The following is a 27,097-nucleotide window of genomic DNA, read 5'->3' as shown; positions in this document are numbered from 1 at the left end:
GCAGTCTACTTAGCAGTGTTTGTACAGAACATCGTGGGGCAGGGAAACTTACTTGCTATTCCAGTTTTTCCCATCTTTACACCCAAGTTGTCTAAGAACACTGCACCTGCAAGAGAGAAGTGTGCTTATATTGAAAAGGTACACCAAGCACAAGCACAAAGATATTTAGAGTCTCATAAGTATTACTTGCCTGTTAATAAAGTCTATTGCTTGTGCTTTTAGCTGTTCAGCGCTGTGCAAATCTGCGAGGATAAGAATGTCAGCAACGTTTTCTACCGAGAGGTTACTACAGAGTGCTTCCTCACACATCACCTTCAGCCTTTCCAGTGCATACTGCAGAGAGAGAGAAACTGCACTCATCAATCCTCAAACTCATTCCTTCCATCCTCATCTCTGCAGTTCTTAAACACTCCCATCCAGGCTTGGTGCCTTAACATCAAACTGCTTCCCCACAGGTACTGCAAAGCTCAGTGTGCTGCACTGAACAGTTCTCAAATGTAACACAGGCATTAGGCTTCACACAAACTCATACAGACCTTGCTGACAGAGTTTTTATCAAAACAACAAAAATAACTCAGAAGTTTTCATTTCACTAACACTTGGTAAGGGAGGAGGAGCAAAGAGCCAAATCAGCATTGAACATGTTCACACCCCTAAGTGAGAGGCAAGAAATGATTCAATGGTTTAAAACAAATTCAAGTTTAGTCCCAACCCATCGCTGAATTTCCTAATTTCCTTCGTACCTTTGATACAAGATATCTGATGGAGAATAACTGCGCTCCCATGTTGTATTTTGCATGAATAAACTGTTCTTTGTTTTTGAAGGATGCCACAGTCAGAACAGGTTTCATTTTTATTTTCTGGTATTGCAGACAATCATATAACTACAGTTATCAATTATGCCCTAAATCAAGGCCAGCATTCAAAAAAAAAAACTTAACTGTTGAGCTGCTGTAAATCCCTTCATCTCAAAAATCACAGTAGAAAAAGTATTTCAAGGAGCAACAATTTTAAGAGTAGACAACATCCCAACAAAGAAGAGATGAAACATTAGAACAATTACATTTGTAAGGAAGACAAAAAGATGAAAGTTCTAAAGCAGCAGCACTTTAGGGAAGCACAGTTAATTCAAGAACTTGGATAAATCTTCTTGAAGAATACAAAGATCTAGTATACATTTTATTTGAAATCCAATTTTCAAAATAATATTAATGGTCTCCAATTTCTAAAAAATTTGATATTAGAATACCTGAAACACTTATCTTTAAAAAGATTGATCAGCCTTCTACTGCTAAAAAAAGTCTATTCTTTCCTATCTTCCTTCATTTCTGACGAGAACTGCTTCTCTTGTTTTAAAAAAGCAAAATATGTATCAAAAATCTGAAAATAAGATTATTTTTTTAATCAACATTCCCCAAGCAAACACCAGGTTTGGGAACTTTGGAGTTACTTACTTTGTCTGCAGCTGCCAACAAATTGTCAGCCATTTTTTCAAGGTTTGGTGCTTTTCCTGTGTAAATGAATCTCATCATTTCTTTAAAAACTTCAGGGTCTACATCATTTATTTCTACACGATTCTGGGAAAGAAGAAGAATCAATAAAAGTCTTTGGAATTCAACTACAATTTCAAAGTGAATATTAAATATCATCTGCATGCATGCTACAAGTTTTCATTCAACATCCATAATACAAAATCCTTACAAATTTAAGATAACATTGTTGAATGTTAAGCTGAAAGTAATCAAAAAAGCTCTTAAACGTTAGGTAGAAATCAGCTGGAAAAGTTTCAGCAATAAAAAAACATTGCAATTTTTTTCCTAGAAATGCATAACTCTGGATACTTTTGAATTTCCAACACAAAGACAATGTGTTTGGAATAACAGAAGTCAGAGCAGCAGACACAACAAATTGAGCCATTCTTGGCTCAAACTGAGTCAACACAGCCCAGGTTTTGTTCATAGAATCCAAAAAGCAAACACATTGAACTGACATCACACAGCTGAAAATTGCCCTATATAACAGTGGCATTGCAAGCTTGACCAATCCTGCAACAGTATCCCCTACAAGCAACTAATCAAGTAGGAAATTATATCAAAAATGCAGAAGCAAACACCAGACTTTGAGATGTACATGGTCTGGTTTCCTATTAGTATTTAGGAGTAGGGCGGCACTGGAGATCCACTGCTAACATGAAGGTAAAGAACTGGCATGGTACATTACTGAAGCTGGGACATGTTTGGATTTCTTTCATCCCAGGAACCTCAATAAAATGCTCCCAACACTCCAATTCTACCAGTGACAGTTTCCAGACTGGAGAGGTGCCAGGAAGCAAAGGGACCCTCAGCTGTACCAGAGCACCAGGTTCACCTCATGTATTTGTGCACACAAATGGCAACTTGCAGTTTTCAAGACCAAATGATGATCATCTATCATAACCTTTTTGGGAGGTGATCAGTTCCTCACCTTTTGATGGATTCTGCTTATAACCAACCCATTTTTGAGAATTCTTCTTCAAGAAAGATACAAACAGCCCCTCGCTGTGGGAGACATCAAGTGCATAAAAGCAGAAGCAGCTCTCTGCTGATTAAGTAACCACCCATCCAAAACACTTACACAGGTCAAGTGCCTGCAGAAGCTGTGAATGAAAAGAAGTGTTCCACTGCCTGAGGGCTTAATTCCAGTCATAATTCACCTCTTGTTTCTTGGTTACCATAAAAAACACTTTTTATACTCTACAGCAAAACCTCAGTCAAGTCAATCAGCTGATAGGAAGATAAAAACTGAGGCAAAAAGGGGGCAGAGATTACCAAGTCAATTACACCAATAGCTAATGTTTAAAAACATTATTTGGGGCAGATACAAGTACCTGAAAAAATCCAAATTCTCCAGCACATCCCCACTCTTTCCACACAAATTCCCTAAGAACTCAGCAGGAGAGTTCAGGAACTGTCCCTCATGCACCACAAGAACTCTCATCCTCCTCAATCTGCTCAACCTCAAGTTTTCTGCAGTGTTTTCCTCTTTCACAAGATACAAATATTTACATGTAACATTTTCACAGAAGCTCACCTTTTTGCTTTCCTCCATTTCATGTTCAAACATTGCATTAAAAACTGGAGATCGTGCTGAATCAAAAGAAAAGTAAATATTAAATATAATCAAAACTTAAACTTATAGTGAATTAAATTACAAAAAAATAGCAATACAAAAGTAGAAAGTACCTGCAAGGACAGATTTATGAGCTTTGAATTCTTGTCCTCCTACATAAAAACTGCAATCTGTAAATCTTGTTGTTTCCCAGAGATTCCCTAAATCTTCTGCTAGTCGACATTCAGGTACCTTCAAAGTGTTTGTATTAGACTGTCCTGATATATTTACTGAGTCTTGGACCACGCTTACCTAACAGAAAATCACAGCAAGACAACTCCTTCATAACTGAATGCCAACAACAATTAAATCACAGTACCTATTGCTACAATTCCAACAATTCCAAAGCAAAGCAAAGAACAGTGAAGCTTCTGGCAATAGGCCAGAACCATAAACTAATGCTTTACAGTTTACTCTTAAGTAACATAAAACAAATAGGGCTTACTTAGAAACTCTAATATTGTGTACTTATCCAACCAAAACAAAAAAGATAACAATACCACATGCCACCTGACAGAAATGCCAAAATAAATAGGGACAGATACATTTCTTGGAAAACCAGTGGGAACAAAAACAAGTTAATGCTATTTCAGTTAAATTAGCAGTTCAACACTTCACACATCTGAGTGGAATATACACAATATAAAATTCTATACAGGTCATCAGGATCACGTGGTCACAGAAAAGTTTCATAAGAATAATCCACATAATTTTTCAACAAGATACCCCTTACTGTAATAAGTTTATACATAACCTGCAATGTGACAAGGCAAACTAAGGGCAAGTAACAGCTCCTTCATAATTTCATTTTCCTTAGTCCAGATGAGGCAGGAATCACATGTAATTGTTTTCCAAACAAGATTAAAAGCCATTACTTTTTAACTACAAGATGCAGTAGTTAACTTCAGTAATGAAATGCATGCTCACAATATGTAACTTCTGTACAGAATCAGTTAAGAAAACTGAAATATGTACATTTGAAGTGAATATTCTGCCATTATTCCCCATGTTTAAGTCTTTCATATAGGAATTGAACAGGACAGCAGCACTCCTTGCTGCTTTTTCAGTTATCTTCACATACCAAGTCCTTTTAATCAGTGTAAACTCAGAAGAGCTAAGCAGGTTTTGCTTCTCTTGTCTGAGAGCACAGACCTGAGAATAAAACCTTTGTAACAAGCCATACTACAAGATCTTGATAACTCCATCTTCAAAATGTAGAAAATTAGGATTAGATCTTAAGAGAAAATGCTGATATTATCAGGATCAGGGCCTTGGTTGATTTCCAAAGGCATCTGGAATAAATCTGGCATAAATTAAAAAAAAAAAAAAAAGCACAGCTCAGCTTCACAGAAAGTTGGAGCACTGCGAGCCAAACTCCAGACCAGAAGAGGAGGAGGATGATCCAATTATGAGAGCAGCCTGGGGATTTGAATCACTGCCTAATTCCCTGTATCATCTCATACCCCCCTGTGAATACAAGAAATTCCTCTATATACCTTAAAAAAAGACAAAAAATCCAAAGCACAGCAAAATTTCCCTTTCACAATTTGACTGTACATTTATAACATAGAAGAAAAAATCTATAGAGCTATTTCCCATTCTTCATACACACAGTGATTTCAGGAGATATACATACACACAAAGGAAGCTTTAGCTTAGCCAAGCTCATCTTCTGTTGCCAGAGGAGAGTTCTGCTTTTCCTTGACTCACAGTTCATGGTCCCAGTTGTCCACACAGCATCCTCCTGTAAGCTACAGACAGTGCCTAGGAAAAGTCATCTACACACTCTTTATGTGCACTTAAACTGAACTCTGACCTTCCAAACTCCTGGTTTACAATGGTTTCTAATATGTAGTGAACTGTGCAACAGGTCATCTTTTTAAGATATAACCCAAGCAAAGTTTTAATTGAAGTCTCTCCTACCTAAGTGGCCTGATGTGTATTGTCCTTTAAAGAGTCTAAATACAAAGGATTATAGGGGTCTGATATTTCATATCTCACTTGTCCAGATGGCATGCCATAAATCAAGTGTATCCTCTGATTATTTAAAATTTATTTAAATAAAGCTGAAATCCAATCAAGTTAATCCCATATAACTAAAAAAAAAGTCGTCAACTTAAACAAGTTCTGTGATCACACTTAACAAGGATAATGTCCATGATTTTCTGGATTTTGAATCTGTGGTAATCTAATGGTCAGGGTGATATAAATATTTCCTTGGACTACTATGGCAGGTAAGAGATCTGTGCAAGCAAACATTCTATTCCATTAGCAAATGGAACATCTGCAAGGTTTCAGTACTTTCAGGTTATATGGAAAAGGAGAATTCAGCCAAATGGAGATCAAAAAAAACCTGAGGTTGTATTTAATCACTAGCTGTTGCTGGCAGCACCAGACTTTACAAAGTATTAAACTTAACAACCCTTCAGGTCCAATACAAGGGCATATCCAGCTGATCTTGAGAATCTCTGGCAACACAGAATTAATGTCTTTGCTGCCAAAGACAACCAAATAAACTTCCTGCCAGCCAACGGGAAGAAGGGCCAACTAACTGTCATTAATCAGGGACCTTCACTAAATACCTGCTGCATCTGACAAGTTTCATCAAGCCAAGTGCAATATAGGCTTAAGAAGTGGTAAAGACTGGTTTCCTCAGTTTTTCAAAGAGGAAACAAGTAGGAAGGCAAACATGGAAATTAGAGCATAACAGTAAAGTTTAAAAATGACAAAAACCTCAGGCTTGTCTATAGAAACAGGTCCTTCAAACAACACCTGTCATTTTTAAGGACAGCTGAAGAGCTGGCATCACACATCCAAAGAAAGAAATCCTTAAAATATTTGGATTTCCAAGTTTTTCCTTCACCCTGAAACAAGCCAGAAGTTATTTTAACATGCTTGCTGTGAACAACTATATGCTTTACTTCCTTCCACATTTATAATCAGGGTAGGTCCAACACTTCACAAAAGCCACTCACATTAAAACACCAAGCCATTTTGTAGGGAAACACAGCTAAATTCAGTAATTAGCATCAGAATTTAAATAACAGCATTTCTCTATGGAAGTCCAGTATTTCTTCTACATATATATTTTTAAACAAACTTAATGTCTAAAATTAGAGAGTGATCTATTCCAAAACCAAATGCTACTTTTTAAGAGCTGTTCATTTACATCAAAGTGCTCATTAGGACAACTTAAGAAGAGAAAATACTCAAAAGTATCTTTACAGAACCATAAAACACTTGTTATATCTGCTTTTATCACCCAAATAATTGTATTCATAACAAATTTATCATGCAGCTCATTTAACTTGTCTAAGTGAAAATAAGATGCACTATATTTGCAATATCTTAGTCTCAAGGGCCACATTTCAATTATTCTTCCTACCCAGCATAATGACATATAATTAAATTGTAATCTTGCCAAGACAATTTTACACATTTCCTGTAAATACACAGATCAAAGCAAACTTATTAGCAGTTAGAGCATCTATCATCCTCCTAAGTCACTAATCACTTTATGGCAGCCCAGATAACCAGCCAATGTATATTCAACATACACTCCACTCACTGCTACTTTCCCTACTTTCCATTTTTATCACTGAGTAAGCCTTTCACTGAAATTTAGTATGAAAATTTAGGTTATGAACATAAATGATATTATAGAAGAAAGGACCCACAATACACCATGAAGTCAAATTTATACCACAGCTCTCAATATTAATTTTCAGTATCAAGCATACCTTCGACAAGACATTTGCATTCAATCAGAAAACAAAATGTAACAACTGGTCAAAAATAAAATGTTTAATTTAGTGGAAAGACCCGTTCATTGGTTAAGACCACCAATTAGCATATTAAAGGAATACAGATTCTGACAATCAGTTGGATTTTCTTTTATAATGTCAATCAGTAGGTAAACATTTCCTTCTGCTTATCCAGTGAAAACCAATCCTCTAATTCCAAATGCAACTTCTTTAAATAAGAGTGACCTCAGTAAAACAGCATTTCTGTAGACAGCACACACCAGTCACCCCTGACATAAATAATTCTACAGTTAATTCTGATGTAACTGTGGCAAATTCATGGAGAAGCCCAGCAGTTTACATGTGATCAATTCAATATTCTACACCTCAATGTATAAACACCAAAAAATAAAACAAAATGCAATGCAGACAAAGCAATGTGTATTTTACCAAGCTTACAGTTTTCAGAAGACAATTATAGACTATGTTACTGTTTAAATCAATATAAATCGCTATTAGAGCACGAAACATTTTATTTAAAACTTATTACTTAAAAATTAGTACCCACCTCACAAAATAATGTAAGCTTGTCATCTGGTAGCAGACCATTAGCTTCATCTAGTAAAAAATCTCTTCGGATAAATTTCTTAAACCCCCAGTCCTTGCCTTGCACAAATCGATATGCTCTTTGGCTTTCTGAGAAAAGTGGTGTACAGATACAGCAAGTTAAAGGAAAATATTAACAAATTACACCTAATTCCACACCAAGACTCAGTGTTAATAAAAAAATTAATCAGTTTCACACATCTGGATCACGTCATGTGTGTCTAAAAAACACAGAACTGATTAAAACCTTTTTAATATTGTAATAGTGTTATTTTAAATAACACTTCATAGAACTTAGTGGAGCACAATTTGTAATTCAAACTATATCATCTCCTTAGATCTCTCAGGCACCATCCAGCACAAGGAATTTTTCAGTGAGTGTTCTAAGAATGCCAATGTGTCAAAACAGGAATTGTTCAGAGGGAAGCACATTACAATGAATTTGTCACCACAAACCCATCTTGACAACGCTCTGCAGTTGTCATAACAATCTGGTATGACTTCTTCCTGAAATGGAAAATCTTGTTTCACAGGTTGAAATTAGTTTGAAATACAGTAAAAGCATTAAAACAGCAAAACAGAAATGAAACTTTCAACTACTAAACTGTTTTAAGATATTAATTATCTTTTGGCCCTAGTTATGAGAATTACTTTTTTTAATCCATCAGATTTGCTCTGACCACACAAGTTGTTTTTTTTCTAATGTTCACAGCCAAAAAAGAATTCCCACAGTCATCTCAGTGCACACACATGTAAATTCAGTAAGATCACACATTTTACATAGCTGGTTGACTGAAAAGTGGCCACTTGTTGCCCAAATTAAACCACAGGAAAGAAAGAGCACCATATACTTTAAGCAAAATATGGGAAAGAGGTTATTTGGAAGTAGCTATGAGAATTGAAGTAGAATAAAGCACATTCTGAATTAAATTTAGAAAGATTGTTCAAAATTAAGACAGCAAAAGTACTGAAATAAAAGCAGAGTGGGAAGTGGGGAGGGATCTCATGAAGAATTCTTTAAGAAAGAACTTTCATTCCAAAAAAGGTGGGCAAGAAACACGTCACCACCTCATTTACTGTAGGCAGAGATGCTTCAGCCTTCCAGAGAGCACTTTAGAAGTTCAAGTCAGAAGTTTGCAATAAAAGCAAAGTGTTTTTCATTACAGAATCTGTTAAAATATCATTCCTTCTACAGCCTCCAAAATGAAGCCATCAGCAAAGCCAGACTTCCCTACACTATTGACCTTGGCAGCACCACTGGAACATGCTCGAGCATGTACCACAGAAAACACACACGTGTCACACACTGCCCTCACCTCCAAGAGCTGGAAAATTATATCCAGAACAGTTCTTCACTAGGATTATATCAAATCAAATATCTTGTAGAGATTTTCATTGTGTTTTCACAAAGCACTGGAGAGCCACTCAGGAGCTGACACTGCAGGAAGTGTGAGGTTTGTCCCTGTCACCTCATCACACTCCTGTATCAACAGCCCTTTGCTCATGCAGAGCACAGCAGCAGAGGGAAAAGCACTCACTAAAGTGCAGTGTGGGCTTTGAGGGCAACAGAACAAACACACAATGCTATTCACATCTGAAAATCTGTATACCGAGGAAGAAAAATCACATTTTAATAAAATATTGTCTTGTTTTTCCAGCATCTGGATTGGTGTTTTCACACTTTCACCAATTTTTAACATCATTACATTGAATTAAAAAAAAAAAAAAAATCAGAAAACCATGTTCTCAAAAGTGTTCCAAAATTTCCTCTCTAGGTTCAGCCCAATTCTTTATTCTGCAGGATTAGATTTTACTCTTAGCAGCAACAACCAGTGTTAAGCCCTAAAATCAAAAAGTAGCAAATAAGTGCATTTGTAGTTTTCTTCTAAAAAAGTTAAAATGTTAGTTTGCTATCTGTTCCATACACAGCTTCACCCCTTGAAGCAGCAGTCTATGCATGAATTATCAGTTTACAGGGGACATTGGAAGTGGGGCATCATTCTCCTGTCTCAGTACACACACAGCATCTACAGAAACAGATGGCAAATGGCTGGAGAGTCCAAGAAATAAGAGTTCTGTTGGTAACTTCCCAAAGTGGAAAGATATTTATAACTCCTGTGGTGCCAAACACAGCACAGCTACTATTGCAGCAGCTGAAGACATACCCACTCACAGGATTTTTAGAACTGCAGTGGATGATGAAGCAGCAGATGGGTCAGGATTTGGGTGTTTGCTACAGATCCACTGGTCAGGAACAAACAGGTCACAGGAACTGGGGTCCTGGGGGACCACAAATCAACAAAAACCCACAATGAACCCCTAAGGCAAAAAAGGGCCAGCAGGACTTGGCTAGAGACTAAAGTTGACTGCCCAGATAAGCTGTGGAGTCTCCATCCTTGATCTCAAAGCACCCCAAGTCCCAAGCAATCTGCCCAGACTGACCCTACTTTCAGCAGGGGGTCAGCCAGCCTCCAGAGCTCCTGTGCAAACTCTACAATTCTGGGCTTCTGTGATTATCTCCAAATAATTTTTGATGCAGTTTCACATTTTATTATAAATACCAATCCACTCCTGGGCTGTGTCAAGTCCAAATGTATACATTCTCCAAATGCACACATGTAGCTTTGCTCCAGAAGCAGGAAGTTTGCAGGGACTGAAGAACCCATCACCAGTGTAAAAGGATTAGTAGAGTGAAACATGCATGTGAAACATATGTATTTACCTTCCTTCCAAAGAGTCCAATAATTTAATTTTTACATTTGAACTTAGTTCTGTGGATTTAATTTGAAGATTATTAGTGGGCCTAGTTACTTAAGGAGAAACAGCATGAAGTTTGGGTTCACTGCAGAACTACAGACTTTTTGTAAGAAATGCAAAACTTGCAACAAAACAGGACCTGAAACATCTCTTAAGTCCTGGAGTAGAAGGGAAGAAAAATAGATATTCTTCACATAAAGGGCTTTCAGCAGAACAAATTCAGTGCAGATCAACATTAAATTACTCATTTCCACAAGAATCCCAGCTTTCCCAAAAATCATTTCCAGTGAAGGTTGTGCTCACAAGTTTGAAACTAAGTGCCTTCCATATATTTTCCATATCAACACACGAATTAAAACAAATCAGCAGTTATTCCAAAGTCTTTTAATTCCTTGGGTACATGGCACACGTTTTTAAACTGATTGCAGTGTAAATCAGCTGAAATAGACCAAAATATTGCAAAGGATGCTTAAAAATAAACCCAGCCATTTCTGCTTATCCTATTTAATGATGGAAATCAAATACTTCCACTGTAGCTACAAACAAAGCAAATACACCTTTACTAACAGGAAACAAGAATAATCTGCTGGAAAAACTAAGTGACAAGGACCTGGAGTGACAGCAGTTGGCAATGTGCTATAATTTATACTGCTCAGGATAGAATTAACATAGCTCAGTGATCAGAAATGTGTGAAACGTGAACAGGATTTTATAATTAAGTTTCTAAAAGGAAATTTTAAAAAGGTATTTTACAAGTTTATCTCAATAATAAATTCTGCTCTCAACTGAAAAAAAATTACATTGCTGATGTTCTTACAAAACCCCATTAATATTCTCTTACCCATTGCTTTTGTTTCTTCTCTTTTAGCATTCAGCAGGGAAAATTTAAATTTTGCTCTGACTTCACTTTTTGGACAACTGACTAAAAGCAAATACAATGACAAGTAGTCTTTGCTTTCATCATCTAATCCCTTTGGATTCACTCTCAGGCACCTGAAAAAATGGAGAAATTGTAATTTTTAAATGGTACCCAGAATAAATTCAGAAATACTTTTACAACATACAATAATAAATGCTACTGAAATATATGTTTCCTTTGTGATTGCTGACATTTTGAAATTAGAACCAATCCATACCTGCAGTAACCCTCCAAGAAGTGTCCAAGTTTTAATATTTATTTGTAAGTTAACTTTACAATTTTTGTGAGCAAAATAACCCCAAAACAAAACCAAAGCACTTGCTCAAATAAAGACCTTACCACTTCATTTTGTCATTTGGCCCTGATGAAAATGTAGAACTCTTTAAAACTTCACCCATTTCTTCACGGCAAAAACTGAAGTTATTAATGGTCCACATGTATGAAAATTTTACTACTTTAACCTGAACAAAAGATTAGAAAATATTAAGAAAATTTAACTTACATGTCAAGCATTAATTATGAGTACTTAGATTGTCAGCTATATTTTTTCAATATGTCAATAACTTCAATTTAGTTTTTTAAGCAATTATTATGACAATAACAGAAAATAAAGCCACTGGAATTTATGTAGATTACCTGTGTGTAACACCAGCTTTCAGCAACAGGTCCACTGGACATCTCCCCAGGAGGAGGTGGGGTGGGAACCCTTGACATTGCCACTTACTGCAGGTTTATAGTATCAAGAGAGCAATCCAAGCTTCAGTAATTCTCCTAAAAAAAAGTAATTCACACATTTTGTTCACCCTTTTTAGGTGTGGGAAATACAAAAACTCATATTACTGTGTTTACTAAATGATGCATCTGAAAATTAAACCTGAAAAGAGGACAATGGCTCTGCTGGGTGTCACACATTAACAACCACTGGCACTCAAAACCTGCAGGCTGAGCCCTCACACAGTAATTTACAAAAATAAGCACCTCTGCAGCACACACCACCACTAATGACAATATTTCGACACCCCCTTGGCAAATTACCACTCTGGCTACTCCAGAAGGGTTATAACTTTCTTCAGGCCCTTCTCCTTTCATTTGGAGTGCAAAGCACTCAGTTAAGAGTACAATGCCTTAGTTTTTCACCCAGACATAATTCACAAGAACACTCAGCCACCTGGGAGTAGAACAGGTTCACACAACCCTGAGATTTCTGAATGGAGGGTAAGAAATCAAACCTGCATTTCAAGCAGTATTTTCTTTCACAGATGCTTCTATCTTTAACACCAACACAAGGTGAAGAACTATAATCACCACAACCAAGTGCTCACTCTCTCTTGAAGGACAAAGCTGGGAACCAGTTTCAGTGAACTCCCAACAACAAATAAAGTGATTTTGTTATGAACTACCACCACCCAACAGGGCACTACAGTTCCTCCTGCCCATCAGGAACTGGGTCACTGGCCCAGATCCCTCTCACCTGGCTACACACCAGTAATTGGGCCTGGCTAATGAAAGGTGGGCAGTGAGAGGGCAGCTGTGGAATCCCGGTTGGCTCTCCTTTAAGGGAGGGTTTGCTGTGGACAGGTTCCTGTCACAGGAACAGCCTCTCGCTTAAGCTGCTTCATTAAATTGCTAAAAAGTGAAATGAACCCTAATCAAACCAGGAAAAAATCAATTATTTCTGCTACAAAACATTTTCTCACAGTACAGAAAGTTTCTTTAAACATATGTTATCACTTAACAGCACCCATCTTTTGCAACATTTGACTGCTTCACAGCTCTGTTTAGCTGTGACAGAACAGCACTAGTTGTCTTCCTCAAAAGATGTGATTGCACATCACTAATCGTGATGGAACTCTCTGGGGATGGAGCAACACTCAGAAACCAGGTCCATGCAAACACTAGTAAAAAGACACTGCAAGAGCTCATACAATTCAGTCATGATGTAACAAGTTCATTATTCCTACAGGAAGAATTCTGTCCCGTGAAATGCTGTGATCCTCACTGGATGTTTTCCCCTTGCCTTTCTGGTACTGCTTCTCACCCATGGTATGAAGCAGCCCTTCCACATCAAAGTCTACTGACAGGTGATTGCTCTGAATCACAGAAGTATAAGACCTTGAAAAGAAAGCTAATTCTCAGTTTTTAACAGATGAGGAAGCAGATGCTTGATAATCATATCCCTTAATGAATCTCTAACAACAGATCTGCTATGACAGGGTGAAAACAAAATATTGAATAGGTCTCCTGTAAGATACAGATCCCTGACACATTGAAAACTATTCATAAATACATTTCAGACATCTCTAACAAATGAGTTTTCCCCAAATAAAACTTTTATTTGTGACAACATTCAACATTCATTAGTACTTTCCATAAATAAAAAACAAACATTATCCCTAAATTTAAGATAGCTGAACTTGTTTGCTTCTCTTTTTTTTAGGCAGGAAACACACATACTGTGCATGTTGTGTTTACATAGTTTTTGCTCACTTGTTTACACTTGATTTTGATTCTCTGTACAGGACTACCCGCAGTAAAATTCCTGGGAAGGATACATATGAACTTTTGCTTCCATAAAACAAATATTAGCACTTTTATTGCCATTATTTCTGGAAGCACATCCGATTCAGTGGTGACAACTGAAGCTGCTCCCCAGACACAATAGATTTTGACAGAGAACCATCCCTGAAAGAGTCAGAACAGCTTACCTCAGCCTTCCTGAACCTGCTCACTGCTCCTCGATTCTCCAAAGCTAAAAGCAAGAAGAAATAGAGCCCATTCCTTTTTCTGCCATTTGCATGAGATGCACAGACAGGACTGTCTTGTCTCTCATCTGTACCTCAATTCTTCAGCCCATTAGACCAGTCAGCTCCCAGTAACCATGAAGGAGCAGCAGATCTGAGCCAAATTTGCTCTGAAGGGGTTTCTAAATTGGAAAAGCCTGAAAATAACTGCTGTACACGATCTCTTTTAAGAAAGTGTTCAGTGACCTTGGGCCAGCTACCAGTAGTTATCTGCCCACTCCTGTCTCACAGCTAAATCAGCTTGATTCACTGAGAATTTAACTCTGAGCAAAGGTAGTTATTTGCAATTATTTTCAGGTCCATCTGTTGCCTTGTCTCTGTACCTGTTTTACCCATGGCATCTGTGCTTCAGAGGATGCTTCCACTTGCTGCATGGCCTTTATTTAAGGAAAGTCCGATTTAATCTAAGTACACTTCTCAGGTCCTTCTGAATAGCCTCAGCTTTTTGTAGTTTCCCCTTAACAGCACTAGCACCACACAACTGATGTTCATGACCTCCTGATACATCTCTGAGGAACAGATTAACACCTCACTTTTTTTGTATGGATTTACTAAGCCAATCATATTTTTAGACTGAGAAAACTGGCAGAAAGCAGTAACTTTAAATCCTTGATACTGGGAGTCTGTGTTGAGGAGCTGCCTGTATTTTTAGTTACACCTGAGCACATAACTCAAAAAAAAATAGAGGACCAACCAAGACCAACTGAATAATAGGAGAACGAATAAAAAGAGCTTCTGATGCTCTGTTAACATGAACCAAAAGAGAGAAGGGAGAAGGATTGAAATGGTTTAGCAGTACTGCAGATCTGCCCTTCACTTTACTTAATTAATTAATTGGGATTTGGGTGGGGTCATGGGGATATTTACCAGAGCTAAGAGGTGAGAGAGAACACAAGCTTTCATTCAGGATGCTGTGCTGAAGTGTAGAGGTGTTTGGAGAAGGACTCTTGCAGTCCTCAGGCTGACAGCCAGACCACACTGAATGGTCACCAATGGTCACCAGGGCAAAGTGGACCCTGCACAAGCAGCCTGAAGGTGAGAACGAGATGCAACTACACACCTTTTGTACTACTGTGCTCTTGTGTGGGGAGGAGACCAAATATCACTCTGAAGAAATAGTTTATTAGCATTGACTAGCCACTGACATCAGCTCTGACAAAATGGTTTTCCAAGTACCAACCCCTCATCACAGCCTATTAGGCCAAATGGTTGGGAACAAGAGAGCTGCAGTTCACAAAACCAGTTGGAGAACGACTGGGTGGAATTAAATCAATGAAGTGCAGGACGACAGGTTGCTATCTGCAGGATGAAATAACTTAGAGGGACAACTGTCATGCTAGAACCTGCATTTATTACTCTGCAGGCTGTCATGAACAAAGCAGCAGAAATGATGGAACATTATCAGGCAATAGCTCCAAGAGTATTCAGGCAATGCTGTGCCTGTCTGGACACAGCCCAACAAACCAGTCTGTGTTGTGTGGCTATTCTGCCAGGCAGAAATGTCTGACCATCAGGGAAAACATGCACTGGGAACAGGAAAGCAACCTTTAATGGACAGGGTAAAAGAAGGTTCTGGTTTTCAAAAGGAAAATGAGATGTATTTTTAAAGGATGTCAAGTTCCTTTGTTTGGGGCTTTTTCTAATGAAGCGATATACTTATACTGAATGTTGTATAGTAGTCAGTGCTGATTTAATTCAGAGTTTATGTTCACTGTCTTCACTGAACACTTCTTTGTGTTCATTAAAAAAAAAATAATTCAAAAGTTCTTTGCTTGTACTTCCAGACCTCAAACGTGATGGGCTTTTATCACTTCTGCTGGTCTGTTAAGGAAGGTATTGGCTTCATCTGATAATCACTCTGCAAACAGACCAGATTCTGTTAAATTAAGATCTTCAAGGAGATGATCCTCCTACAGTGAGCAAGTAGGCAGAAATAACATAAAAAACCCTGAATTTCTCAAAGCACATTTTATTTAGGAATTAACTGCTCTCCTAGTCAAACAAATACTTATGCTAAACTTAAAGCTATCTGAAATTTAGTATTCTTAATTAATTACATTAATTACACACGATGTAAAGAAAGCACAGGCTACAGATTTTCATCAAAAGCTGTATCAGATCTCCATTCTCCTAACTTTTAAGAAGAGATGTTAAGATTCAAAGTGACTTCCTACATCAATAACATGACTGTCAAAAATATTATCTTGTTTCCCCTCTCTGAAATTGAGTATTTATCAACATTATTCTAACCAAAGTTACTTTTCAACCTCTTGGAGCTAGACAAGAGCACATTCTCAGTCTCTTACATCTTGTGCTGGAATGATCTCAACTTTTTCACTGAAAAAGTGACTAGCTTGTTAAGAAAGCACCACACACATAGGAACACACAAAGAAGGATTTTCTACACCCCCAATACTAAACACACAAAACACTTGCTAAAGCTGTTTGAAGAGCTGCCCTGTCAGGAGGATGCTGGGCCAGCTCTCCCCTTAGGAGCAGCTCAGTAACAAGCAGACCCCAGGAGCTGTCCCAGGGCAGTCACAGAGCAGCAGGTGCACACGAGGTGCTGCACATTGACCAGTGACCACAGCAATGGTTCAGTGAGGGATTTCAGCCAGCACACTGCAGGTAGGAATGGCTGGACAAACTGTCTGCTGCAGGGCACCCAACACACTCCAAAGTCAAATCCAGCCTGCCAGAAGCCAACCCAAAGAGAGTTCTCCAAGCAAATCAGTGACCCTGTCCCTTGGGACCCTGTCCAGAACAAGAAGAAAAGCACTTAAGTACATTGTGAACTCAGTGATCAGTTCCTGCTGAGCCTCTTCCTGCCAGCATCCCTTCTTCCCAGGCTCAGGTCTCCAGGATCAAAGTGGTTCCCTCCAGGGTCACACCAGCAAATTCCAAGTGCACGTACTGCATATTCCACTCAGATGGTGACAGTCTTTTTCCTGAGCAGGGCTCAACATTGCATGAAATGCAAAGCTGTTATGAATTAACTTTTTGTCCCCTCTCTAGAAATACTGGTATTTCATCACTGGCTGAAATAAAGATCACCTTCTGAAGTTTAACTGGTAAATAACATTCTGTTCCTCCAACTTTTTATTCCTAGTACATACGTAATTCAGAAACCAAATATAGTTCGTGAAATTTTGAGGGTTTGGCTTTAAAAAAAAAATCCGAAGTAAGTCCTTCATTCAGTAATATCAACTCCTAAAAACCAATTCAAAAAATAAATATGATGTAGTTACAGAGATACTTATTTAATTTCCTCTCATTAAGTAATCACCAGTGAATAAAGTATTACATACTATTATATAGTGAATATGTAAGTGCTCTATATAAAACTATCAATATTTGTTCAAGAAATCAGTTTTGTTTTTCAAATTACAGAGAAGGCAAATTCTTGGGAAAAACACCATCTTCTCATCTGTTGGCTGAGAAAGAATACATTTATGAATATAAAAATGAAGGAAATGAACAAACCCAATCAAAATAGTTATGTCTGAATTGAAGCACATTCTAAGGCCAAAGACAAAGTTATTTCTGCACTGCCCCACCTGGATCACAGAGTTCTAGGCAGCACCAGCTTGTGAAGGCCAAACTATTTAAGAGTAAAAAAAGCCATGTCCCTTTCTCAGTGATCACAGAAGGATTTTTGTAGCAGCCACCCACCACCTGGGTCACACTTATTTGGTGGCACGAAATGCCTATGGCTGGATTTTTTTTTTTTCCCCCTGTTTAAGAGTTTGTCTTTAAGCCAATTAAACTTACATAAATTCCTACGATTTTTACTAGTAAGTAGAAAAAAAAGGATTTTGCAAAAAACAGGATTGTTTTCTTAATGTGGAGGATTTGCATTCCTTCACAATTGATCTTTTTGAAAGAATTGCTGTCGTATTTCCTAAACAGCTAACTATTAAACTAAGTTTCCTGCTGGATGATCCACATGCAATAACAAATGTCTGAAAGGTCTATTAAGCTCAGGCAGTTTTCCAATTTGTTCAGTTATTATCTCCTCTGAAAACACACTCAAGATATACCTACAAAAATTTAAATACAGTGTTTAGCTTTTATTGATTTTAATCCCCATCCATCACTGCATCATTTGAGTGAACAGAATTATTCATACTTACACAACTGCAATAACATAGATACATCCCCTAAGTTAGAAAACTTATAGGAAAGAAAACTTTACATTATCTATAGTATTTCTAACATGAAAAATTTCTCCTTTTTGGGGCAAAAGAAGGGAACAGGAGTTGGACTACACACAGGAAACCCCTATGACACTGAAGACACAGCCTATAACAGTTAAAAAGGTTTCAGGCTTTTTTAGAACATGATATTTAAAAATGCTTATTGAAGTATATGAAGTATATGTATGGAACCACACAATAGCAACCAAGTTTACACAAACCCAAGCTTTGGGGCTTAAATCAGAAGCTCTGGCTGCTCCAGTGTGTTTCATGCTTAACACGTCACCCTTGCCATCCCACAGCTCTGCTGGAAGCCTGTGCCCTACCAGGAGACACAACAAGTAGCCACACCAAGAGCCAGTTCATGACTCTCCTCACACTTTTCCAGTGAGAAAAAAATACTACCATGGACTGGGCCATGACAGCTGAGAAACTCCATCTACACCCTGTCACTCCTGCCCGGGGACAGTGAACTCCAGCAGAGAGAGGGCAGGCAGCTGGGGTCACAGACATCTCAAAATAGCTGCAACTAAGACTCCAGAACTTAAAAGCATATCCTTATGGTGGTTCCAGCAAAAAGAGCCCCAGCAAAGCAAAATCCAGCACGTGGGAAGAGCCCAAGTTTTCAGAAGGATGACTGAAGTCAGCAGCTCAAAATTAGCAAGATAATACTTTTAGTTGTAAAAACTGTAAAGTTACGTACATGCTATTTTCAGGCTTTTCTCTAAATTTTCCTTCCTATCCTAAGGCTTCTGAAAAATAAAGTTGAATTTTACATCAGCTGTGAGAAAGCCCAAGTGTTCAGCAGAGCTGGAGCTAAAACTGTCTAGTTTACACCAGCCAAGCTCACTGATAAAAATCCCTCAGCATTAGTCTTGCATTATTGTTCTGTAATATAAAAACCCACTGTGCTCTGTATTAGATATCCCAGACCATTCCCTACAGCAGTCATCTATGCATTTCTCTGGAAAAGAAATGCAAGATTATTTCTTACAGCATTTTTCATTTTCATTGCCCAGTCTAGTTTTACAGGACCCAAAAGAGGGGTATTTCCACCACAATTCCTCTTGGGAAACTATTCTATTCAAATAATCTATTGCTGTTGAGGTTTGTTCCCTGGTATACAGCCAAAGTGATCTTTTCCCCTCCTTAGTTTTACTCCATTACTCTTACTCCAACAAATCATTGGCATGTGAAAGTGTATTAAATGAAGAAATTTTTTCCCTAAATGCTTCAGTTACACACAATCAAGAGTTCAGCAAATCGAAAACTCTAATCTTAACTTTCTTCTTTGCATTTGGAACAGGAGTTTGTATAAGCCAACAGAAAGATTTCAATTGTAACAAAATCTCTCTCTAGCAGATTCACAGCCAGTCTGGGGTAGTTTGGGTTGTTTGGGTTTTCTTTTCTTTAAAAATCCATAATATTTGTGAAAAGCACTGGCTACACTCTCTGGAGAGAGGTGCTTCCATTTGCTGCAAAGGATCTGTAGAGAACAGCAGAATGTTCTCCTCATTAACTTCTGCAGACTGGTATCACCTGCAAAGCTCACATCCAATTGATACAACTGCTTTCAGCAGGCAAAAGCTCATACTCACAGATGCTGTCAGGAGGGGGTTGACCAGTCATTTGTTGCCCTGTTACCTCTCATGGCAAAGTCGTGGTCACATTTGTGCACACAGCAGCATCCTGCAGATTGTGAATGTCACAGCTCATTTCAGGCCTCCTCCATGCCCGAGTGTCAGACTTTGTACAAAAAACCCTGATACTTTAAAGCTAGAAAACTGAGGAAAAAAAAGCCTGAAACTCAATTCTGCCAGAGGAGCAAACTGCATTTGATGCTAATTTACCCCAACAGTCTTGAAATGTGAACTAATCCACAAGAGCTGATTAGACACAGCCTAGGAAAGACAGGCAGGTCAAGAGGTAGAGCTGTACACACACTTGCTTTGGTGAATATGAAGCAGTAATCTATAAAAGCCATCAAAGCAAGCAAAACTTGACACCTCAGGATTGGACTGCAGCTAAACTGGTTTAGACCCACAGAGATAAAGAAAATCCTAAAAGTTCACAGAATCATAGAATATCTTGAGTTGCAAGGATGATTGAGTCCAGCTCACAAATTAGTCCAACAGAAACTGGCTTCTGAACTTCAAAGGCAAGTAGACAACTTCTACCATTCTATTGATCAAAAAACATCCAGGTACTGTTTTGCTTATACTTCAGGATTTAAGAACCATTGTGATATAATCTAAGACCCTTTTTCCACTACACACACAATCCAAAGCCTGGCAGTTTTCTCTAAGTTTCTCTGCTTATGCAGCCTTAGTTGCTCAAGCCAGAAGAAAATTTCCCAAGTAAGTAGCAAGGCAAAGAGGCTGGCACAGGTCTGTCGGGTGGCCTGGCTGTGGAGTAAATAGATTTGGTTTCACCTTGGGTGCTGTCAAACAAGGCAGACCAGAAGCAGATGTGAGTCTGCTGCTTTTGGCCTCCATGCACAGGAGACACAACCCTGCCATGAATCATCCAACCTCGCACACACCGAGCGGGGCCGCCACGGAAAAACGCTCTCCCAGAGAGAGGAACAAACAGCAGCAGAAATGCAATTTACTACCAGCAAATCAAGAAGTCAGCCAAACACCAAGTGCTGAGCCCCTCTTTACAAGTGACTCTGGGAACCTCTGAAGGCTCAGACGCTGTAATTTATTAGAGAACCCAGACTAGCACTTGATGATGTTACTGCCATATATCTTTCCCCTCAGCACTCAGTGAGCAGAGTCTCACACTTGTTGGAGGGGATGGCACACTTCCAAACACAACTGCTATTTAATCATTAAAAATGATGCCTGGCCTGTAAAACAATATTCAAAACCACTGACTACAGAATAAAGGTGGATTTTGCTCGATGACATTATTAATATAACAAATCATAGAAACTAACTCTGGGTATAAAGTTTGCCACACGCAATTTTTGAGCAGGTTGCTGCCTATGGAAACTTCTCTTTCACTTCTAGTTGTATCATGCTTTCCTTCTCTCTTCCCTTCCTCTCTTTTTTTTAAAAAGGGAAAACCCCCACTTCAGCAGAATGTTACTAAACAGGCTTTTTTTTTTGCCATAGCAAGGCAGGAACTCCCCTAATCACAAGCCTCTCATGCGATGCAACAGTATTAACTCAAATATTTCAGATTTATTTATTGTATTTTTTACCCTGCATCATCCACCTGCCCAGTGGATTTTGCAAAACTCGTATAAAATGTATTTATGCAAACTTCTTCAGTCTAAGAAGCTTCAGTTTCTTAGAAGCTACATCACCCATTGCAACACAAATACTATTCTGCTGCCATTTTTAATTTACATCTGCTCACTATATGCATACAAATAAACAAAAAAAAAAATCTACCTTGACATGTTCTGCAGAGACCAGAAAAACCCACTGAAAATAGATTTCATACATTTTATTCCTATGAAACCACCATATGCCAAGTGCAGTGCCAGACCCAAGAGTGAGATCACACCCACTTGGACAGTCATTACAGCAATGCATTACATTAACCTGCAATCACACAAATCAACCAGAGGTTTCAGACAACTTCTTCTCCAGAATATCATTTTCAGAAGTGAAGTAATATGACTTTAAATAAGTTCATATAGACTATATGTGGAACTTTCCAAATGCATTTAAAAAAAACTCTAAAAAGGAGGTATAAATCCAGATGTACACAAATAATGCTGCAATTAACTTAATTTGCACACAGCACAGACAGGTAAAATAAGTATTTTTTCCTGTTACAGTTACTCAACTTGATATGTAAATATCAGTGTGCCCACTGGTACATCTGATACTTAAAAAGGAGATAAAATTTAGTATTTTCATTGCATATTGCTCCATTCCTGAAGCTGAAAAAACTATACTGACCACTCATATAAATTCATTACAAAACAGTTCTGGTTTTAGCTTTATGAGTTTTGATTACAAACAAGTAACTCTGAAATTAATCTCAGTTAACAAAGAATCTATCTGTTTTAAAACTTAAGAAAAATTGCCACTAAAGACTGATAGGTTTGTTGCTGAGGTAATGTCTACAGATGAAGTAATTCAGAGCCCTATTGTCTTCTGTGAAGACAGTAAACATGTGCCTCCTCTAAAGAATTTAGAAAAATTATTAGCTAATCTGAATCACTAGATTAATATATTAAGTACTTGAAACAACAAATAACTTGTGTTCAGATTTTACTTCGACTTCATCCAGTGATTTTTAACTTAAACTCTGTGTACTGAAATCATCAGTCCTTCATAGCCTACAGGCCACACTAATGGAGAAAGCAGATTCATCAATTAGAAACTGAAGAAAGCCAGGAAAATGAAAACTTTTGTGAAGTTTTCCAAAGAAAAAGTCAGCATGGAACAGAGAGCTAGAAAGTAGGACACCAGAGGAGAAAGTCATAGCAGCTGATCCTCAGGCCAGAGGAGCTCTGCACCTCCACCTAATTTCAGTTGTTCAGGAAGCAACTGCTGACGCAACCACCCCAAGTTTAGAGACACCCAAGTCTAATTAATTTGCTGAACATTCAGCACACAAGAAAACAAGGCATTTGAAAGAAATCAAGTGCAAGTCATCACCCCATTTCCTTCATCTCCATCTGCAGCCCTACTCATGAATCGATTCTGCAAAAGACTTGACCAACTGGTAAGTGAGCTCTTGGGAGGGGAACATTAAAGGAACAACCAGGAAGGAGGCCAAGAGAAAGCTTGGCTTCCAAGTTTCACCCAGTGATCCTTTCCACTGCACAACAACAAGAGGTTCCCACCCCATGAACTTTGGAAGTTTCCCAACTGGAGACATTTACTCCACCAGCAGCAGCAATGCCTACGCCAAGAGCTACTCTGTTGCACTCTCCCTGGCACACAATAGCTTTTTCTTTCTATAAAGCACACCGGTAAATTACACATCAAATGACACTTCACTTTTGAACTACTTCAGAACTCAAATCACAATATACTGCAAGGAGCAAATGTCACAGAAACCGCGGTGGACCAGCTGATGCAGACTGTTACAATTAAAAGTAGCATGTCTAATATTTTTCACCAAAAAAATGAAGTGATAAATGGCTTCTGGGAGATGCAAGGCAATATCAAGGATAAGTAATCTAATTCAGGGAATTTGGACATGTGAGCTCTCTGGATTATTTCATGCCAATGACTTACTGAATCAGCTGAAAGAGTATCTGACTTTCCACTACATTTCCCAAATGCTATATGCAAACACTCATCACAACAAAGTTGACAGATACGGGCACGGTTGCAAAGTTATTCCTTGTACAAAACATAAAAACCTTGTAGCTGATAACGAATAAATTTAAACCAGGCTACCAAAAAGCATTTTGGAAAGCTATTAACTTTGAATCAAATGGAACCAACAGAGTTGAGGTTTATAGCTAAGGGGTTTTAGGTTAAGCTCTTTCCAGTATTGAAAACATTCCTGCCAAAATTCCACCACACAAGTTGAATAGCTAGAACATTACCAAAACCCCACATTTATGCAAAACACATTCTGTAACACAGTTACACACACTTCTTAAGAAACCCACAGAAACTAGGCAAGCAACCATCTTCTCTCAGTTAAGAACTACAATATCTAAATTGCCACCACTAAAACACCTCCACTTCTCACAGAGCTGCAACAAATCTCCACTAAGTACCAGCACAAAGTGAGTGAGACATTTCCTACTTCCATTTGAAGGGACAATTCCAATAGGAAGCATTTCGATATGAGTGGAAGAAGCAACAGAATGTCACAGGAACATGAACTGGAAATTTTCTCAAGAAATCAATGGGCAGGACACATTCAACTATCCCAGGTTTTTCCAAGCCCCATCCAACCTGGCCTTGGACACTTCCAGGGATGGGGCAGCCACAGCTCCTCTGGGCACCCTGTGCCAGTGCCAAGAGCCAAGGTACAAGAAGCTCTTGGAGACCACAGGCATTAGTCAAGCACCGAGGCAAGTGCCTTCTATTTAATCCTAAAAATGGAGGGCCCAGGACATAGACGACAAGTATTTTGAAGATCCCAGGATTTTATGACTACAAGTATCAGGTTGCTGCTTCTGGGAAGTGTAACAATCTCATTTAAGACTTCCTTAGTCTCAACCAGGTTTTGCTAAACACACAGGAAGCAGACTGCTTTTGACAAGGAGACAGAAATGCCCATAAGGAGCATATGAACCTGTCAGAAAAACTGTGAGAAAAAAAACACCAGAAATATCCACTTGTCAGCAACAGAAAAATATAACAAAAAGAAAAAAACAAAAGCAGGCTGAGGTAGTTTTGTAAGACAAGACAGACAGAAGTGTACACCTGAGCATACCAGAGCACCTGGAAACATCCAACAGGACAAATTTCTAATTACCACCATTTCTACAAGGGCATCAGATGCAATGAGAAAAAAAGTGAACAGATGCCAAGAGATTGTATATGAAACGCTGGAAAAACAATGCAGACAGAAAACCTGAGATGAATGAAGAGAGAAGTTAATGAGATTTAAGTGCAAGTCAACTGTTTCCTATTGCTGTCCTCAGCTATTTCTTCTCCAGTGTAACTTATGTTGATAATGACAACTGGTTTCATCCTCTCTCCTTATATTTATGTTTAGGTGCTTTCAAATGCACAAAAATCAACAAAGAAACACAATCTGTAGGGAAAAAAAAAGGATAAGAAAGTAGTGTTGTGTGATTTCAACTGAACATGCAAAACTGTAAACAGCATGCACTGACAGTTGAAATCAGTGTGTAGGGCCAGAAAAAAAACTTGGTGGCTTTTCAAATTCATTTTATATTTGTCTATAGTATATACAAGTTTTTAATAGCAGCAAGTAGCTTGCACCGCCTATGCAAGTACAGAATGTAATTCTTTATTTTCACTGACAGTTTAAAAGCAGGCTGCAAAGTACCAAAGTTAAAAGTTTGGCAGAAAGCTCTTTCAAGGGAATATAACACCAAGGATATTTCTGGATATTTAAAATCTCAGATTTCCAGAAGAGAGTTAAACACAGTTTCTGCTGATGTACCAAAGCCTGACAAGTTTGCAGCTTTACATACAAAAGGCTTATTATTTAAAAATTACTTTCCTTTTCCTGAGTAAATATCCCCTTACAGTGAGGGGGAAATACCATGCAATAGACACACACTAGAAATCCTTCACAAACATTTATGGTTGTCCTGGCCACACATCCCAGAAGGCCCAGAGAGAGAAGCCAGGTAAAATACTTCCAGAAGTGACAGTAACTGTCACTCTAAAAAGGGGTATTTATTTCCAGAAATAATAAAACTTTTAGTAAAAAGCAGAAAAAGGGACCTTTTTTTAACATTTTTTTTCTTATGGTTAAAACAAAATGCCTTGGCAGTCACACAAATGGTTTAGCTCAGAATCACTGTGGTAAAAATTCCTGTAACCATATGGGATATCTATCAAAATAATGCTTTCTGCAGAACTGATAAGAATAAGGAAGGACCCTGCTTGACTCTGTCACAGATTGTTCTTCCTGGCAGAAGGTTCGAAACAATCCTTTTTGTTCAAATACTATTTTTATGACTCTTAACACCGCTTTAGAAAAGAAATGTACAATACAGTCACAAAGCAAAGCTACGTTTTAAAACGGATTGCTGATTTCAGTATCCTACTGTTAAAAACATTACCGAGAGCTCATCGATATCGCTCAAGCTGCTCCCTTTGTTTCGCAGTTTTCCATTCTTTACGGCCCTTCTCACCTACTTGTGCCCTCGAACAGCCTCAGAGTGATGCAAATTCCCCCGGGCTCCCGGGAATTTCAGCAGACGACATCATCAGGTGAAACCCAGCCTGAGTCAAGCCCACTTCCTGAGCACGGCTAAGATGGTGCGCCAGAGGCTCCAGGGGAGCTCTCCTCACACACACCCTGCCACAAACTTCGCCGCAGCCCAAAGACGGAGAACAACCTCCCACCTCCCCGCCGCCCCCTCCTCCTCCTCCTGCTCTCCCACACGACTGAACTTCCCAAAACAAACTGCACTGGGGAGGGGGGAATGAGGAATGAGGGCACGGGCGGAGAACGGCGCGCTGTTCCGCGGGCTCAGCGCTCGCCCAGGGCCTGCAGCAGCCCGAGGATCGCTGGATCCCCGAATCGCTGCCGGATCCCCGGATCGCTGCCGGATCCCCGGATCACTGCTGATCCCTGGATCCCCGCTGGATCCCTGGATCCCCGGACCGCGCAGAGCCGGCACCGCCCGCCCCGGCGCACGGCCCGGCCCTCCCGCAGCACCTCCCGCCGCTGCCCTGAGGGCACAACAAAGGCTTTCCCCCCTCACCCCGCACCCCCGGCCCGGCACGTACCGGATCGCGGCGCTGGCGGGGCGGCGCGGCGGGGCTCATTCCGCCGGGGCGGGGACGCTGTGACGGTCACCGGCGCCCGGCGGGAGGCGAAGGCGGCGAGCCCGGGCGGCGGCGGAGCCGCATCGCTGCTGGGCGCGCCGAGTCCCGCTGCTGCCGGCCGTGCCCGCCCCGCGCTCGGCACCTCCCGGCTCCCGCACGGCCCCGCTCCCGCTCCCGCCGCACTTCCGGGAGGGAGCGGTCACGCGGCCGCGGGACCCGCCGCTTCCATCCGGGAACGCGCGCGGGGCGGGGCGGCAGCGGAGTGGGCCGAGCCGAGCGGGGCCGAGCATAATCGAGCCGAGTATAGCCGAGCTGAGCCGAGCCGAGCCGAGCCGAGCCGAGCCGAGCCGAGCCGAGCCGAGTCTGTGGGTGCGCGCTCCCGCGGCCCACAGCGGCTGATGGGGGCGCACAGACAGAGCCTTCCCGGAGCACACGGTGCAGGATTGCTCCAGGTGGTTCTGGAGTATCTCTGCTGAGGGGGACTCCGCACCCTCCCCTGCAGTGTGTTTCAGAAAGGAGTCCT

General features: G+C 39.6%; 1 protein-coding gene across 1 annotated transcript in view; it reads right to left on the bottom strand.

Moving 5' to 3' along the window:
• Positions 1 to 26,804, bottom strand: part of SPOPL (speckle type BTB/POZ protein like) — a 32,949-nt gene extending 6,145 nt beyond the window's left edge. The window contains exons 1-10 of the mRNA XM_056496337.1: positions 26,536 to 26,804; positions 11,809 to 11,943; positions 11,512 to 11,633; positions 11,095 to 11,246; positions 7,459 to 7,586; positions 3,222 to 3,399; positions 3,070 to 3,125; positions 1,455 to 1,577; positions 191 to 333; positions 53 to 106 (exon numbers count right to left, since the gene is read on the bottom strand). Coding sequence (XP_056352312.1) covers positions 53 to 106; positions 191 to 333; positions 1,455 to 1,577; positions 3,070 to 3,125; positions 3,222 to 3,399; positions 7,459 to 7,586; positions 11,095 to 11,246; positions 11,512 to 11,633; positions 11,809 to 11,886 — 1,034 coding nt within the window. The 5' untranslated portion in view covers positions 11,887 to 11,943; positions 26,536 to 26,804. The remainder of the gene's footprint in view (positions 1 to 52; positions 107 to 190; positions 334 to 1,454; positions 1,578 to 3,069; positions 3,126 to 3,221; positions 3,400 to 7,458; positions 7,587 to 11,094; positions 11,247 to 11,511; positions 11,634 to 11,808; positions 11,944 to 26,535) is intronic.
• Between the last annotated feature and the right edge of the window lie 293 nt (positions 26,805 to 27,097).

This window comes from Oenanthe melanoleuca, chromosome 7 (assembly GCF_029582105.1).
Source record: "Oenanthe melanoleuca isolate GR-GAL-2019-014 chromosome 7, OMel1.0, whole genome shotgun sequence".
Classification (NCBI taxonomy): domain Eukaryota; kingdom Metazoa; phylum Chordata; class Aves; order Passeriformes; family Muscicapidae; genus Oenanthe; species Oenanthe melanoleuca.
This window is presented reverse-complemented; position numbering and strand designations above follow the sequence as displayed.